Source organism: Mauremys reevesii, linkage group 7, assembly GCF_016161935.1.
Source record: "Mauremys reevesii isolate NIE-2019 linkage group 7, ASM1616193v1, whole genome shotgun sequence".
NCBI lineage: Eukaryota > Metazoa > Chordata > Testudines > Geoemydidae > Mauremys > Mauremys reevesii.
In genome coordinates, this window is record NC_052629.1 from 5005862 (window position 1) to 5023059 (window position 17198).

Genomic DNA, 17198 nt, shown 5'->3' on the forward strand with positions numbered 1-17198 from the left:
GGCTGAATTCAGTGGGATCAGGCCATAGATTTGGCGGTTTGGCAAAACCTTCCTTGGCAATACGTGAGTTTAATTGATTGTATTCCTTTGCGATTTCTATGCAGACTTGCTGGTACGTGGCTCTAGGCACTTCAACAAGTGTTTGTAAGCACTTGGGTTATGATGTACCATTAGCTGCTCTGGCAAAGGGTGAGTTCTGTATGTTGGCAAAGGGGCAGGGTTTATGAAGGAATCTCCTGTGTGAGATTCCCAGGTGTCCTCATTCCAGCTCCACACACCCAGCGGAGCTGCAGAGATTCTCTTGTGATGACCCCAGCACCACTGTCTCCATCCCTTAAACCCATGGTCCCCAACCTTTTTGTGGCCAGTAGCACATTCATGTTTTCAGAAGAGTGTGGCAGGCGCCAACAATTTTTCAAGGCTTATTTTGTATTTGTACATTAAATAATACAAAAAAATCATATTTAATATTACATAATATATGAATCCATAAGATAAAAAGGGTAATTTTACATGTAAAAGGTATTAATTAAATTATTCGGCAATTACTCTTTCACCTTACCATGTGAGTTTGCTCTTTTTTATCTACCTGTAAGAAAAATTAAGGAGTTTTTACAAAATAAATATCATAAACAGTTTTCATCTTATTTATTTTAAAAAAGTAAAACATTGTTGAACTGCTGGTCCAAATATATTTATTATTCTTACTTTAACATAGAAAGAAGCCTGCAGCCCCAGAGTTCTCTGGCTGAGGCAGGCGCGGGGCCCCGGCTTCTCTCCGGCTTAAGCCATGGCCCCGCGCCTGCCAGGGACCGAGAACACCAGCACCCGCAGCCTGCAGCCCTGGAGTTCTCTGTCCCCGGCAGGGGCGGGGCCACGGCTTCTCTCCCCTGCTGGGCACTAGGTGGGCGCACATAAATGCCCTGGCGGGCGCCATGGCACCCGCGGGCACCACGTTGGGGACCACTGCCTTAAAGCATGAAACTGGAGAGTGACCTCGAACAGGGACTCAAGGGGGAAACAGGCCGGTCAGGGAGGAATCAGACCCTGCCAACATCTTGCGACTAACTTAAACATTAACAGCTGGCTTTGGGGCAGTTAGCGCTTTCGGAACATGGGAGGACATTAGGGGTTTTTGGGTAACCGTGTTAATTGTCTGTTAAAAACTGAGCAGTGAAATAATTTTGTGTCAGCACTGTTAACTTTCTTAATTAGGTTTTAAAAGTTAACACTCTCCAGTGACATTTGCGGAAACAACTCACACCTCTCAAAGCTATTGTTTGAGGCTGTCGGCAGATTCAGGCAGATGTTACTACACTGATTAAACTTTTATCTGGAAGCTTTTTTTCTCACAACCATCAGGTTTTAGAAATTTTTTATTACAACGAAAGTGTAAAACAGTGACTCTGGGTGAATCAGCAGAGGGGTTCAACCCTGGCACCTCGGGATCTTAAAGGAAGAGCCTATACTGCCTGAGCTGAAAGATTCATCTCTAATAGCCAGCGGGGTAGCAGGCTCAACCTCTTTATGTGGTCCAGCCACCATGAGACAGGCAGAGCACCACGCTGAGTGTGCATGGGTTATAAAAGCTTTGTAGAGTACAGCTTTACAGCGAGGGGTGGGTTCCATGAGGAATCATGGACTACACAGGCCATTGCTATAAAGCCACAAAAGTGTTTCCATTTTAACCTTGTCTTCTCTTGCTCAAAACGTACTGAAACATTTGCCTTTTGGGCTGCAAGGTTTCAAGCTTGGGCCAGTTTGCACACTTGTGTATGCATGTCTGTCTAGTCTATCAGTCACCTCATCCTCCACTGTTGCTACGTGGGACTGACTTTGTTTTTAAGGAAGATGGATTTTGGTGCCTTCTCGGTGTGACAGGGACCCTTTTAAACATCGGTTTGTCTGGAGGTTTTGGCCTTTTGTGGTGCATTCCCCCTGTTACTCAAGGTATCTGCCCAGGGCACGGACAGTCTCTCCCTGCCCTCAGACTGCTGCCGCTGGGTTGCCTGGCTCACATCCAGGGGGGGCTTGCTGTAGTACCATGATTTCAGGAGCTCGTTCATCTGTTCCTGGTCTGTGATTCCCCGCAGGTGATCATCTTCCCCTTCTCCCCCGTTGGCCTCCTCCCTGGGCACATTGAAACGCCGCAGTTTGATTTCCTGCTGCATGCTTTCGAAGAAGTGGAGGATGCACTTGTGGGCGAAGTCCCGGGCGTGCTCGCAGCAGGTTTCATCGAAGATCTTTTGCTCGATGTCGATGTAGTTGCTCCAGTAGCGCGTCTGCAGGAAGGCAGCCTGATTAAAGCAGGGTCTGAGCGACCGGGCAAGGAAGGCTACCACGATAAGGATCAGCAGAACACTCCAGCCAAGGGCCTGGCGATAAGGAAAGAAGCAATGAGGCAGGATGAAAGGCTCCGGGGGTGACACTGACATTAGTGTAATATACTTGCTGTTTGCCTGTATAACCCTTAGCTCAAACTGAGATTTTAAGCAGGAGTGGGGAAGTGGGAAGATATCTGGGTTCTGGTTCAGGTTCAAGCCTGGGGTTGCCAACCCTCCAGGATTGTCCTGGTGTCTCCAGGAATTAAAGATTAATCTTTAATTCAAGATTATGTCATGTGATGAAATCGCCAGGAATATGTCCAGCCAAAATTGGCAACCCAATTCTAGCCACAAAATCCAGCCAACTACACCTCAAAGAGTTTATACTGAGCCCATCTAGAGCCCTGTGAATGGCCTAATGGGCATAGGGCATTTTATCCACCCATCGCTGATCTACAGTTGAGCACAACTGGAGTTCCTAATCAGGCGAGGGCTGGAAAGGGGTGGGAGTGGGCATAGGCCAGGTCTGACAGACCTTTGTCAAGGTTAGTCCCTGCAGACCTGATGCTGTGCCTGCCTTTTACAGGGTTGCCAGCAGGGCCGTCCTTACCCATACACAAAGTACGCAGCTGCATAGGGCACCAGGAAATTTGGGGCACCTGGTGCCCTGCACAGCTGCCTGCGGCTCCAGACCCTGCTCTGGTTCTTCCCCAGGGCCCCTGCTCCGCCCCGCCCTGCCTTTTCCCACCCCAGCCCCACCCCCACCCCCACTCCCTTGAGGACTGCAGCAGGGCCGCGTCTGCACTTACCGGCGGCGGGAAGTGCAGTGACCCCGCCCCAGCTGGGGGGTGGTTTATCCCTGCCCCCCAAGCCAGCCCCACTCCTCCGTGGAGGCCTGCCCCCCCTCCTCCCCTTTTGCAGAGGCCTGGGGCTGCATAGGGTCTGTTCTTAGCTCTGCCATAGACTCACTGTACGGACCTTGGATAAGTCACTTCACCTCTCTGGGTCTCTTTCCTCATAAGGGAGTTGTGAGATTTAAAGTTTGTAAAAGAGTTGTAACCTCCTTGATTCTGAAAAGGGCTTTAGAAGAAGAGCGTATCACTATTTTTGGTATGAGCATCCTCATTTTTATTCACATTTCTAAATCACCAATGCCCCCCAGAATCCAGGTGCCAATGCTTTTTTTCTACTACCCAACATGGGGGGACTCCTGTGGAAATTATCATGAGGATGGTATTTCTGGATGTCAGAGAAATGGAGCTCAGTCTGGCTCTCACTTTAGTCAATGCCAAAACTCTCCCTGACTCCAGAGGAGTAGGAGCAGGCTTGTGGTTCTTTGACCTGTTCTACAGACCCTTTGAAAGGCTCCCAGAAAACCCTCTGACTTACTTGTGACCAGCATTTCAGGTACCTGGAGATCGCCTTCCGGGCAGGGTTGTTCTTCATGAGCTCGTCATCTTTGCAGGGCACTTTGGAGAGCAAGAGCTGCGTCTGGATAGGGGTGATGTTGGCAAACCCCACAAACTTTTCAGGGTCGACGGAGCCGCTGAAAGCACAGACGAAGCATTTCCCATCAAGGAGGGTGACGATGATCCAGATGACGGGAGCAATCATGGCTCGCTGCATGATGGAGGAGCACATGTACCTGTGTGCCGGAGACGGAAATATGAACTGGTGTCAGCCTGATGTCCCTGGAGATGAAGCCTTCTACTTATCCACAGAACTGAATTGGCACAGGTAGCAATAGTATTGGCCAAGGAATACCATTTAGCCCAGCTTGGCTTTTGCCAGCATTTTTCCAGCTAATGTCTTCTCTGTTCTTGAATCTCTGCAGTGATGTTGTCTTGACCCTTTCTTTGGCAGGGCCGGCTCCAGGCACCAGCATTTCAAGCTGGTGCTTGGGGCGGCAACCTGCAAGGGGCGGCAGTCCCTGTTGGTTTGCTCCCAAGCAGTGCACCGAATTGCTGCCGCGGACGGCGGAGGCAGTCCGTGTGCCCTTAGGGCGGCAGGCGTGTTTCCGCAGTGGCGGCAATTCGGCAGCAGCTTCTATGTTTAGCTGTCCGTGGCGGCTTCAGCTAAACATAGAAGCTGCCGCCGAATTGCCGCCGCTGCGGAAACGTGCCAGCGGCCCTAATGGCACACGGACTGCCCCCGCTGCCCGCGGCGGCAATTCGGTGCGCTGCTTGGGGCGGTGAAAACTGTAGAGCCGGCCCTGTTCTTTGGGAATCTATTCCATTGCCTAAATGCTCTTTGCATACTGACCAAAATATTAAAATTATGCATGGGTGCTGCAAGGAACTGTTATTTAAGGTTTCATCAAGAAACAAACAAGGATTGTGCCTGATTAAGGATACTCTTGCGTATTCTGTGCATGATTCTCTGTCAACTCCCTTTCCTCCCTTCCTTTCCCTCCTCTCTCCCCTCTTTCTCTCCCCCTCATCAGGGGTGGCTCTAGGTATTTTGCCGCCCCAAGCATGGAAGGCGGGCTGCCTTCGGTGGCTTGCCTGCGGGAGGTCCTCGGTCCTGCGGATTCAGCGGCACGCCTGCGAGAGGTCCACCAAAGCCGCGGGACCAGCGGACCCTCCGCAGGCATGCCGCCGAAGGCAACCTGCCTGCTGCCGTCGCGGCAACCAGCAGAGCGCCCCCCGTGGCTTGCCGCCTCAGGCACGTGCTTGGTCTGCTGGTGCCTGGAGCCTCCCCAAAATATCACCTCTGCTCTTTCACCCCTTCCTTGCCTCCATCATGTCAACCCCCCGCAAAAAAATTACTACAGTCATTCTTGCTTTAGTTTATAAACACCCCCTAAACGTTTTTTTAAACAAAACAATAAAAAACCATGCTCAATTAATTGAAGTGACCATACAATTGTCTTGCAGTAACTTCCCCCAAGACCACCCCCCACATCCATTTCCTGTTGTCTTTACTTTCTGTAAAGACTATAGAAAATATTGTCTTTGCTTGTCTGTTGTCTTTGCTTGATCCTGCAAATGCTCACTGCTGTGGTTAGTCCCACAGTGGGAACATTGCTCACGGGGGGAAGTACTATGCCTGGTAGGGAGTATTTGCAGTCTTGAGCCCTTATGGCAGGGGGGGCAAACTTTTTGGCCTGAGGCCACATCAGGGTTCCGAAACTGCATGGAGGGCCGGGTAGGGAAGGCTGTGCCTCCCCAAACAGCCTGGCCCCCGCCCCCTATCTGCCCCCTCCCACTTCCCACTCCTGACTGCCCCCCTCAGAACACCCAACCCCCCTGCTCCTTGTCCCCTAAGTGCCCCCTCCCGGGATCCTCCGCCCCTAACCGCCCCCGGGGACTCCACCCCCTATCCAGCTCCTCTACTCCCTTTCCCCTGATTGCCCCGACCCCTATCCACACCCCTGCCTCCTGACAGGCCCCCTGGGACTCCCACGCCTATCCAACCCCCCCTGTTCTCTGTCCCCTGACCTCCCGCCAGAACTTCCGTCCCATCCAACCGTCCCCTGCTCCACGCCCGTTACCATGCTGCTCAGAGCAGCAGGACTGGCAGCCGCCCGGCTGGAGCCAGCCACTCCGCCGCGCTGCCCAGCAGGAGCTCACAGCCACGCCACCCAGAGCGCTGCTGGGGAGGGGCCAGGGGCTAGCCTCCCTGGCCGGGAGCTCAAGGGCCGGGCAGGACGGTCCCGCGGGCCAGATGTGGCCCACGGGCTGTAGTCTGCCCACCTCTGCCTTATGGTATAAGCTCTTCCATGTTAATTTCTTCTATATCTCTTTAAAACACCGTGCGTATTTCTGGGGCTGAGGTGGGAGCCAGGGTTTGCCACTTTTGCTCACACTGGGCAGCGCTGTGCTCCATGAGTTGTCCCATTGATTTCATGGAGTAAGGTACTACTCAGTTTGAGTCAAGGTACCACAGTCTGGGCTTAGACACGTTAGCCTCATTTTTGGATAGCATCTAAAACTGGACTTGCTGGAAACTGGATGAGGAAAAATGCTTCTGGTGCAAGACAATAGTTTGTGAGACTCTCTGAGGTACAGAAGGTGGGGAAACTTCCCCTGGTAGTAAATCCCCCGTAAAGGCTTCAGGAATGTAACATTGCCATTTTCTATTGCGGTGAGGGGAAGAAAAATCATACTCAAACCCCAGTTGTGCCAAAAACTGCTGTTCTGTGTCTGTATTATATATCCATGGAGTTACCAACATTGAGCTGCAATTGAGTGTTTAATGCCATTGGACATCCTTTAATCATTTATCCCTTGTGCACGCTTCACTAATTGTATTAAGCTTCCTGAGCCTGATTCTCCTCTCTCTTACACCAGTGTAAATCAGGAGTAACTCCATTGCAGTCAGCAGAGTTACGTCGGGGTGCATATGGAGTAACTGAGGTCAGAATCTGACCCTGTGTGTCATTTTTTCCCTTTAAGCCAGGAAGTAAAGGCAGGGGGTGCTAGGGGCAGCCAGCAGAGAACTTCTCTATTTTGTAGCCTGAATTTTGCCTTTCTTAGCTTCAGGCCATTCCTGCTTGTGCTATAAATATGTTAAAGATTGTGAAGCACTTTGAGCTCTGTTGTTGAAAGGTGCTGTATAAGAGCTAGATATTAGTATTGTTATCTTTTTCCGGGACTCAGAATTATTCTCTGCCTTCATTTATATTGTGGTTACCTTGAAGGTATTCATAGAATCGCTGTGCTCCCGGACTCTCACGATCTGTTGTAAATCATCAGTGCCGAGCTCACTAATGAGCAGCCGGCGTTCAAGGTGTTTAAGAGGGAACTGCTATGGAGCTCTGTTTAGAACAAAGCTAAGTATCGGGGAGTAAAGATGTAACAAACAAGAGGGCTGGAGGAGAGGCAAAGGGGGCAAAACGACTTACAATGGTGAATCCCTCACCTGATGATGGCCAGATCCTTCTTTCTGCCCCCAGTCGGTCTTTTCCACTCCTCCAGCATCACCAGAGACTGTCTGTTGAGAATGAGACCACAGAGGAAGAGGGCCATTGGGGGCAGACACATGATCCCCAAACCGTAAGCCATGTTGTACTTGGGCAGGCAGGGGCAGTTAAAGTCGAAGGACGTATACATCTTCACGCTAGCCAGGGCTAGCAGCCCACAGATCCCATTCGTCACCGACTCAGAATTGGACTGGAAGTATTGGAAGATCATCCGGAACCGATCCATGGTGCTGTATTGTCTGGGGAGAAAGCCCTGGTTGACTTCAGATTGATGAGGTGCTTGCTGGGGGCAGATGGGCACGGCTCTGCGGCCCTTTTCTTGGGTTTTCTGGCTACGTGCGTTCTAATCCGTCTTGTTTCAGTTAGGGTTAGAAAGGCAGCTTAGTGCATTTGGATGGGCAAAGAGATAGAAACAGGAACGCAACGCTGCTTACGGTGACACACAAAAGCTCCTGTTTAGGATTCCCATGTCCATCTAAATGGGACCAGATCAATGCAGCTGCCTCTCTTGTGCCTCTTTCCCTTCCAGGGTGGAATCCTGTGTGACGGCTCCCGGACACAATCTTTCCAATTCAGCCTTTAGCCAGATACTTCCCTTTCATGGCAGGATGCAGTGGCTGGTCGTTCTACTTTCTAAGTAGATGGATACAGCCTCTGTGTGTTATTTTTTCCCCCTCTTTCATCCACAGCACTTTAATACATGCCACACAGCAGCAGCCTGGATGTAGGACAAGATACACATTCCCAGGTCATGGAACACTAGAAAGAGTTGTCTTCAGATGCCTAGGAGCTATTCTCTCCCTTATCGATGATGTGTTTTCAAATGCGTCATCGCTGGTGATCAAGCTAGCTATTCAAATGAGCTTATTTGTCTACATGCCTCCTCCCTGTTTCTCTGCATTAGCATGGGTGGCTTCTGTGCATTAGCTCTTAAGCTGTGACCTAGAGAGCAGGGGTGTAGGAGACAGGTTCAATTCCCAGTGCTGCACATGGGACTTGCTATGTGATCTTGGGCAAGTCACTTAATCTCTGCCTCAGACTCCCCATAGCTAAGCATAATGGTATTAACCTTCCGGACAGGGATGTTGTGTGGCTTTGCTGTTTTCAGATCCTTGGATGGAACTTTGATCCCAGCAGGGTCAGTGCTACCATTTAGGCCAACTGGGCGGTTGCCTAGGACGCCAAAAATTTTTTTTTAAAGCGTGTCAGCGGCCGCTGCGCTGGGAGGGAGAGGGACTCTGAGCCGCCAAGAGGCAGCCCAGGGGTTCCCCTCGGTCAGCATGCTGCTGGCAGCCCAGGGCTTTGGGTGTGGGGGGGTGCCTCAGGGCAAAGGGGGGGGGGAGCTGCCGCGAGGGTGGGACGCCTCAGGGCGGGGGGGAGCTGCCAAGGGGGGGCGTCTCAGGCCGGAGCTGCCGCAGGGCTGGGGGGGGGGGCACAAGGTGGAAGTTTCGCCTAGGGCACGAAACTTCCTTGCACCGGCCCTGGATCCCAGGCCTGTAATATCAACCAGTGGTTTGATTGCATGGCATGGCATGTGGGCAACAATGAGGGGCCCCATAGTGTTCATTGCTCTGTCTGCAGCACCATATCGTATTGCTACTGGCGCTCTGATACATGCTGAGCAACACTGTTCCTTGTCCCCTGTCTGTCTGTCTGTATCCACCTGTTGTCTCTTGTCTTCTACTCTGAGTGTAAGCTCTTTGGGGCAGGGACTGTCTTTTTGTTCTGTGTTTGTACAGCACCTAGCACAATGGGGTCCCACTCCATGACTAGGACTCCTTGATGCTATGGTAAAACTATTGACTAATACTATTGCAATATGTGCACATAAGTTTACCATGCAAATGTTCAGATAACAAACCATGGCCATATATATACAGCCCACACATGGTCTTTATCAGGAATCAAACCTAGGAACCTTGGAGACCGAAGAGACAGGCCTCAACCTCTTGGAATGAAGGAGACTTTCTTCCCCTGCAAGAAAGTAGCATACCCGAGAGAGTTATGATCACATGCACTAGTCTAGTGCAACATGACTTCATTGTGCTGGGCCGGCAACGCTCAAAGCTACAAGTGTTGATGCTTGGAATTTTAATACAACCTGCCCCTGGTCTCTGGAAAGTAAACAGTATTCTGGAAGGTCTGATTTCTATTTTAACACTGTATTTAATTATTTCCAGGCCCTCATCTTCAATTAGAGATAAGGAACTGAACAGCAATTGGGCGTCCATCCCCTTTAATTCTGAAATAACCCAGTACCCTTTTACTATGTTTTGTTTTGTTAATATTAAGCCTGTATCTCTCTGTATTGGATGCTTTACGCAATGCTGCTCTTGAAGTAATACTGTGGATGTTCAGGCTGCAGTGTGGGTTTTCAAGCTATTTTCTGCTCTTGAAACCAGCCTTAAGCTTCCATTGATGTTAATGGGAATGCTTCATGCGCAACGAATCCAGACTTGTTAGGGCACAGTTGCAGAGCCAAATGTGGTGTAGCTAGCTACAGCTGTTATAGCCTTATTTTCTCTGTATTGCATCTTTTACATTTCTAGGGTGTCTGCAGTGGCTGTTGCCATTTTGTGTAGGAGAGTAGATGCAGCATGTTACAGAGGGAACACGCATACTGCTCTCGCCTGGAGCCTGTACTTCTGTTCTTTCTTGTTTTGCTGTCTTTCCTTTAACCTAAAACACATCATTTATACTGAAAGTATCTGGATGTTCTCTGTGTATTGAAAATCCTACACTTCTAGCAACAGCTGGACAGCGTGAATCAGGGAGTGAAAGGTTGTCCTTAATTTGAAAAATTCATTGTGTGATACAATACCAGAATCCCAGCCCTTAGAAATGTAAAACCACTAGCAGTCTTAGTCAATTAAACGCTCCCTGGGGCCAATGCATGATTATTGTACATTTTCTACTGTTTTGTCCATCTCATTTTAAATATTTCTAGTGATGAAGATTCCATCTGTTCCCTTGGGCTGTTTTACAGCCCAGGAGGTCTTGGTAGCAAGTAGGTTTTTCTTCTTGCTATTCAGCCTACATTTTCCCTTCCTGACTTTCATTCCAGACAGCTGAGTGTTCACCCTTCTTAGTTACCTCTCATGCTTCTGCAGGCGTTCCAAACACCACATTAGAACATTTGCCTGTTTTGCAAACTGGGAAAGCAAAGCTCTGCCTAGCTAGCAAAGTAACCAAAGCCAATCAAGAATCAAGCTGCATTCAACAGAGGTACCAACAATTTCTTCTCACCCTATAAGATCAGCCAATTTCAAATGCTGAGTCAGCAGGCATGAGTCGCCTGTTCCAGGAAGTGTGTAGGAAGCTCCTTTACTGGGCTAATCTGTTTTTAAAAAGGGTGAGATTGCCCCTCTATGTGTAGACAAGTAAGTGTGCAGTTTGGTGTCACCAAAGATTGCAATGCTATCCCCCTTCCGCCAGGACACTGAGTGCTATTCCCTATTTGCCTCAACATACACACTTTAATCAAAGACATATGCACACAACCATAATATTTATATTTTCCTTTGCTGCTGAAAGGAAATTGCTTGTTAATTGCAGTCACCATCAATAAAAACTTGTAGCTGATCAGCAACATCCCCCTCCATGCTGCCGTTATAAGGACATTAAGGGACAGCCTCAGCCCCGCCCTTACTGAACTCTGCAGGTTGTGTGGGCCTTTCCCATTTTCAAACCACTGTAATAGTGGCTGGGATTATTATTTCATAATGTGCATTTCTATAATGTCTTGGATTTAAAAGTGCTTTGTGAACTGTATGTAGAGCAGTTACTTCTTCAGACAAATCACTTCATTCTGCCGTAAAATGCAGACACTTCTGGGGAAGAACACAGCAACTGTTGACTACTGCCACCAACATGAAAAAAAAATTTAGGTGACTGAGTGGCAAAAATCCTGTATCCAATCCAAACTGCAAAAGGAATTTTGGGTAGGCAGAATATAGTACTCAGACTGGATGTTTGGCCAGAGGGCCTAGGGTTCTTGGAAAAGGTTCCCGTCTGACCTCTAATGTCTACATCTGCTCAGCACCTCTGTTTGACATCTTAGTGGTACTTAGAACTGGGAGAGGGTATTGGTGCTTTGTGGCAAAAACTGAACATTTCACAGTTTGTCATGAGAGAAGGAGAGAACATCTCAGGAGGTGTAACATATCTATTAAACATGATTAAAAATTTAAACTAATTTTCAAAATTAGGCAAAATTAATTCATCCAACTAACTCTTATGTACAGTAAAAGTGAGGGGAGGAAACCTACCTGTCAGAATATCTGTTTAGATCTATGGGGAACTGTAGTGAGTCCACCAAGTCTGGACCTGGCAGTCCCCACACAGGAATCTGCTCTGTGTTCCTCACCATTGTTTCTATCATTCAGACTTTGTAACTCTATAGAAATGTTGCCTGTGACTCATGTGAGGGGAGCTATTTGATGTGGCAGAGCAGGATGTGATGGAGGTCATTGTTAGCTACAAATGAGCACCCAGAAGCTATTATTCCTTACTACATCTGTGCATGTGTGTATCTTGTTGGGATGATCACACACTCTTTGATTCAGTACCAAACAGAATCAAAGCATCAGAACAGGGAGGAAGGAAACAATTCTTTAATCATTTATGTGATTAAAATGTCAGACCTAAAAAGAGGTGTGTGTGTGAGAGAGAGAGAGAGAGAGGTGCTTGAGAGAACCCTGTCCATAACGCACAAGCAGCAATCTCTCTCGCCTTTGGGAGCAAGGCTGACCTCATAAAGTGAGTCTTGGAGGAGAGCAAAATGATGAAAATGTTGGCCCGTTCCTGAAATGTAGTGGGGGTTTTTGGCTGGCCATCTCCCAGTACCAAAAAGGGGAAGAAAAGAAATCAGGACCCTGTGACTGACAGTCCCCAGGGCCAATGGGGAGAGGCCAGCACTCCAGGTCAGCCTGATTGACAGGGCAGGCAGGCCAATGAGGGAGTCAGGGGCCCACGGGTCCCGTCCTCCGTGTGAGCGGGAGCTGCGGCCTGGGCCAGAGGAGGCCCAGCTAAGGAGAGAGCAGGAGTCTGAGCTGGGCTGGAGGCAGAGCGGTAGCAACGCTGAGGCAGAGTGGAGCTGGGGCTGGAGCAGTTTGGAGCCGGGTGCCTGGGCAGCGGGCCCAGCGCAGGGAGACGCCCCTGGCCCAGCGTCCAGAGCAGAGAGAACACCTCGGCGTGGGGACACCCTCGCCCCTGTCCCAAGTGACTGTGACAAGGTTGGGGGCTGAGCTCCCCCAGGAATCCTGGCCCAGCCTTGTTGGGGTTACGAGGACTCTGCCAGACAGGAGAGTGGAAGGTGAGCCCTCAAGGTCAGGCAGGCCTCTGGGTATCCCATTCCACCAGGATAGTGTATAAGCCAGGAAAGGCCACAGTAGCAGGATCATCCCGCCGCTGACATGAGCACGTGCAAACTGTTTGGGGTTTTTTTCCAGAAAGTCTTATATCTTCGCCAACTTTGGGCAGATTTTCACGGGGATGGCAAAAGGCACATCCTTGACCAAAAGGCCACCCTCCGACCGGATATCAAGTCCCTGCTCTGTAGCATGGGAGTGCTAGAACTTCTCAAAGAACAGACACCAAAGAATTTTTAACATGGGGGGGAAAACAACGTATTTTTCTCTAGCCTCGTTCTCAGAAATGGCTGACCAGTTTTGGCTGAAATTTCCCCAAAATCTTCAGGCAGACATCCATCGCAGAAAATGTCAGCTTAAAGTAGTTAAAGTTTGCGAAAGGTATAAGCAGCTGAAAATAGGGTTTGTCATGGGGTGGCTGGCCCCTTAAGGGGAGATAGGCCTCAGCCCCACCTGTGATAAGATCAGCTCACCTTCCCAGGTGGGAAAATGATTTTGGTCATGTGACAGGAAGGTCATGTGACTAACTCAGGCCAGGCCTATGTATTTGAGGGAGAGCCTTGAGACACAATGAGGTGCTTAAGGGAGAGCTAGTAATATTCCAGCCAGGTAGGTCAGAAGCCTGGGAGGATGTAGCTGGCCTGAGGAAGCAGCTGCAGGTGAGTACTGCAGAGAGCAAGACTGGTTTCTGGAAGGAGTGAAGGGACTGTTTGGAAGGGAAGCTAGCACTGGGAAGGAGGGCTGGGAAGTCTTGATTCAAGGAGAGAGAACTATTTGAACTATGGGACTGGTGGCGGAAGGGGACACCTGACTGAATCTGGTATGAAGTACTACCTAGCTCCAGGAAGGAGGGCTGTGGATTAGGGGGAAGTTTGGGGCCTGGAGGGCTAATGTGTGTAGGACTAAACAAATTGAAACCCCCTCTGGTCTCCAGACAGGGAATACTTTAAGATGATATGGACTGGGTGGAGTTGCTAAGGAACCCCAGCAGAGAGAGGAAACTGAAGCAGGGCACTGCAGAGCCAGCCCAGGCCACAGGGGGGCACTCCAGAGGTGGCATTGCATTTACAGGGTCTCAGAATCGCAAGTGTTGTGCAACTTTTAATAATGGGAAGTTCTGCCAGCTCTGCCTGTAACGTATATACATGTATGAGCCAGGGCAAACCCATTCCAGAAGATTTCTAAATGGTAATTTCCTGAAGTTCTCCCATCACTCAAGATGGGGAACCACTCTGAACACTCACTTCTCCCTGAATTATCCCCTTCTGATACCCTCTCTCTGTCTCTAACATCTAGTCCCTTGTCTTGTGGGAAGGGCGACATAACCGCATAAAGAGAAGGCGTTTACATGTGCCTTAGTTCCAGAATTTCTTGTGGTAAACCTATGTACTGCAAATGGACCATGTACATGGCAGCCATGGTAGCATTTATGTTGTTTGCAGTGTTGTCGTAGCCGTGTTGGTCGCAGGATATGTTTCTTTCTCATGATTGCAATTATTCATTCAAGCCTCCAGCCACTAGAGGGTGAAACCATCACAAAATGAACCATTAAGGAATAAAAAGGTATTGGGGGTGGGACGGGATGTTTCCGCCATCAATATAGCCTGCTGCTATTGGACAATATGCTCAGTGGGCCTGGTTCTTATCACTGTTTTAACCCCAACTTCAGTGGAGTTACGTTAGGGTAAATCAGGTGAGAAAGTAGAACCAGAACTAGACCCAATACATCTTTTAGATTGCTGCAACAAATTTAGCTCGAATGTATCTTCTTTCTAATAACTCGGCTCATTAACTCTAACAATGGGAATGCAGCTTCAGTGCTACATTAAATTTAAATGAGTGTCGTATAACACGGAAGAGTAGCCATCAAATGGACCACAAAAAAGTGTATCAGATTATTGCTCCCCACATTAGTAGAAAGCCTCGAATGAAGTGTGAGCTGACTGGAGAAGGAGCTGCTTGATTCTGGAGTGAGAGAAAGAAGCCAACCCAGGCAGAGATGCATGTGCAGCCAGATTCAGAGGCACAGAGAGAGACAGATGTTTTCTGTTCTCCTTATCATTGCTTTAGACATTGAGTACTGAGAGAGTAGGCCTCATATTAATGTGTGTGGCAGTTTGTATGAGGCTCAGCCTCCTGAAAGCTTGTGCCACCTGCTATATTAATGAACGGACACCAAGGCCGGCTCTAGGCACCAGCAAACCAAGCACATGCTTGGGGCGGCACATTTTCAGGGGCGGCATTCCAGCCATCTTTTGTTTTGTTTTGTTTTGGGCGGTAAAAGCCTAGAGCCGGCCATGGCAGCAGCAGCACGTTGTGCGCAGGGGTGCCCTGGGGCTGCTGCGGTTTGCGCCATGGGGGAGCAGCGCCCACACCTTGTGGCTGGGCCTGGCAGGCTCCGAGCAGGGGACACTCGGGCTGGGGGCCGCCCCGCGGGACACATGGCGCCGCCTGCAGGTGCCGCAGGGCGGCTGCCCCCCAGTGCCACAGCCAGGGCTAGGCAAAGCGGCCCGAGCTGCCCAGGGACTGCGGCAGGGCGGCCAGAAGCAGCAGCAGCAGTGGGGTCATAGAGGGCGGGGCACTGCCGTGCGGGGCCCACGTCTCGCTCTCCGGGGCTTTGCTCCCTCTGGGGCTGCCCTGCCCTGACTCCTCACTCTCCTGCCGGGGCAGTCCCCCGGCTCTGCCCTCGCAGATCCCGGCCGGTCCTGGAGGCGGGAGCCCTGGCTGGAGGGACCCTGGGCTGAGGCACGGCCCGGGAGCCCTGCTGCTTACCCCGACCCTGCCAGCGCCAGACCGGCTGGAGGCGAGGAGGGCGTGGGCGGAGTGGGGGGAGCCCAGTGCTGGGGAGGTAGGGGGTGGGGTGGACACCCCCGCGCGGGGGGGGCAGGGGGTGTGGGTGGGGGGGGAAAGTGAGAGCCCAGGGCTGGGTTGGGGGCAGCTAAACATTTTTTTTGCTTGGGGTGGCAAAAAACCTAGAGCTGGCCCTGACGGACACAGACTAGTTTCCCTCACTAGCATGCAAAATAACAGATCGTCCTCTCCGTTTCAAACCCTACCATAGGGAGAACGCTTTCTGATCTGCCCGTGTCCTCTCCTGTTCTAGGCAGCTGCAACACAGGAACCAGCTGTGAGGGGAGCAGGGAGATCTCAGTGAGGCTGATTTGCTTTTGTTTACACTGCTGTAAATCCAGAAGCCAGTGGAATTACTCCCCATTTGTACTGGTGTCACTGGGAACACCATATGCAAATATACCGGGCCATGTTAGGGACGATGGCTGGAGAAACATGGCTTTGTGGTTAAGGAACAAGACTGAGGCCTGGTCTACACTATAGGGTTAGGTCGAATTTAGCCGCATTAGGTCGATTTAAAAATGAATGCGTCCACACAACCAACCCCATTCCATCAACCTAAAGGGCTCTTAAAATCGACTTCTGTACTTCTCCCTGGCGAGGGGAGTAGCGCTAAAATCGACTTTGCTGGGTCAAATTTGGGGTAGTGAGGATGCAAATTGACGGTATTGGCCTCCAGGAGCTATCCCAGAGTGCTCCATTGTGACCGCTCTGGACAGCACTTTGAATTCTGATGCACTATCCAGGTACACGGGAAGAGCTCCGGGAACTTTTGAATTTCATTTCCTGTTTGGTCAGCATGGCAAACTCAGCAGCACAGAGGTGACCATGCATTCCCCCCAGAATCCCCTCCCCTTATCTCTGTCCCTGAGGTTATCGCAGATTAGAAGGCGAAAAAAACGCACTCGTGATGACATGTTTTCCGAGCGCTTTGATAGGGCACAGCTTAATGCATGGAGGCATTCAGTGGCAGAGGCCAGGAAAGGACACGATGAAACGTCTGTTGGGGGAGCAAATGGACATGACGATGAAGCGTCTGTTGGAGCTGTAGGAAAGGCAACAAGAGCACAGACCCCCGCTGCATCCACTGTATAACCACCTATCCTCATCCCCATGTTCCATAGCCTCCTCACCCAGATGCCCAAGAACGCGGGGGGAGGTGGGGTGTCTCCCAGCCACTCTACTGCAGAGGATGGCCAAAGCAACAGAAGGCTGTCATTCAAATAATTTGATTTTTAGTGTGGCTACAATAAGCAATGTGGCCTTGTCTTTCCCTGCTCCCCCACCCCACCCGGGCTACCTTGTCCGTTATCTTTTTTTTTTTTAATTAATAAAGAAAGAATGCATGATTTCAAAATAATAGGTACTTTATTTCGAAGGGGGAAGGGTGGTTGGCTTACAGGGAATTAAAATCAACAAAGGGGGTGGATTTGCATTGAGGAGAAACACACACAATTGTCACATGGAAGCCTGGCCAGTCATGAAACTGGTTTCCAAAGCTTCTCTGATGCGCAGCGCGCCTTGCTGTGCTCTTCTAATCACCTGGTGTCTGGCGCAAAACGATTGTCTGCAGTTGCTTTCACGGAGGGACAGGCGACTGACGAAATGTACCCCAAACCACCTGCGACAATGTTTTTTGTCATATCAGGCATTGGGAGCTTAACCCAGAATTCCAATGGGCAGCGGAGACTGCGGGAACTGTGGGATAGCTACCCATAGTGCACCACTCCG

General features: G+C 50.2%; 2 protein-coding genes across 2 annotated transcripts in view; one reads left to right on the forward strand and one right to left on the reverse strand.

Moving 5' to 3' along the window:
* Positions 1-1889: 1889 nt before the first annotated feature.
* CALHM3 (calcium homeostasis modulator 3) lies at positions 1890-7474 on the reverse strand. The gene is made up of 3 exons (XM_039547559.1): positions 7188-7474; positions 3714-3969; positions 1890-2375 (listed from the first exon to the last, which is right to left on the reverse strand). Exons 1-3 carry the CDS (start codon positions 7472-7474, stop codon positions 1890-1892), a joined length of 1029 nt encoding a protein of 342 aa, XP_039403493.1.
* A 5729-nt stretch (positions 7475-13203) lies between these two features.
* The window catches only part of NEURL1 (neuralized E3 ubiquitin protein ligase 1), a 280255-nt gene continuing 276260 nt past the window's right edge, over positions 13204-17198 (forward strand). The window contains exon 1 of the mRNA XM_039481705.1: positions 13204-13276. The gene's annotated coding sequence lies outside the window, so the exon portion shown is untranslated. The remainder of the gene's footprint in view (positions 13277-17198) is intronic.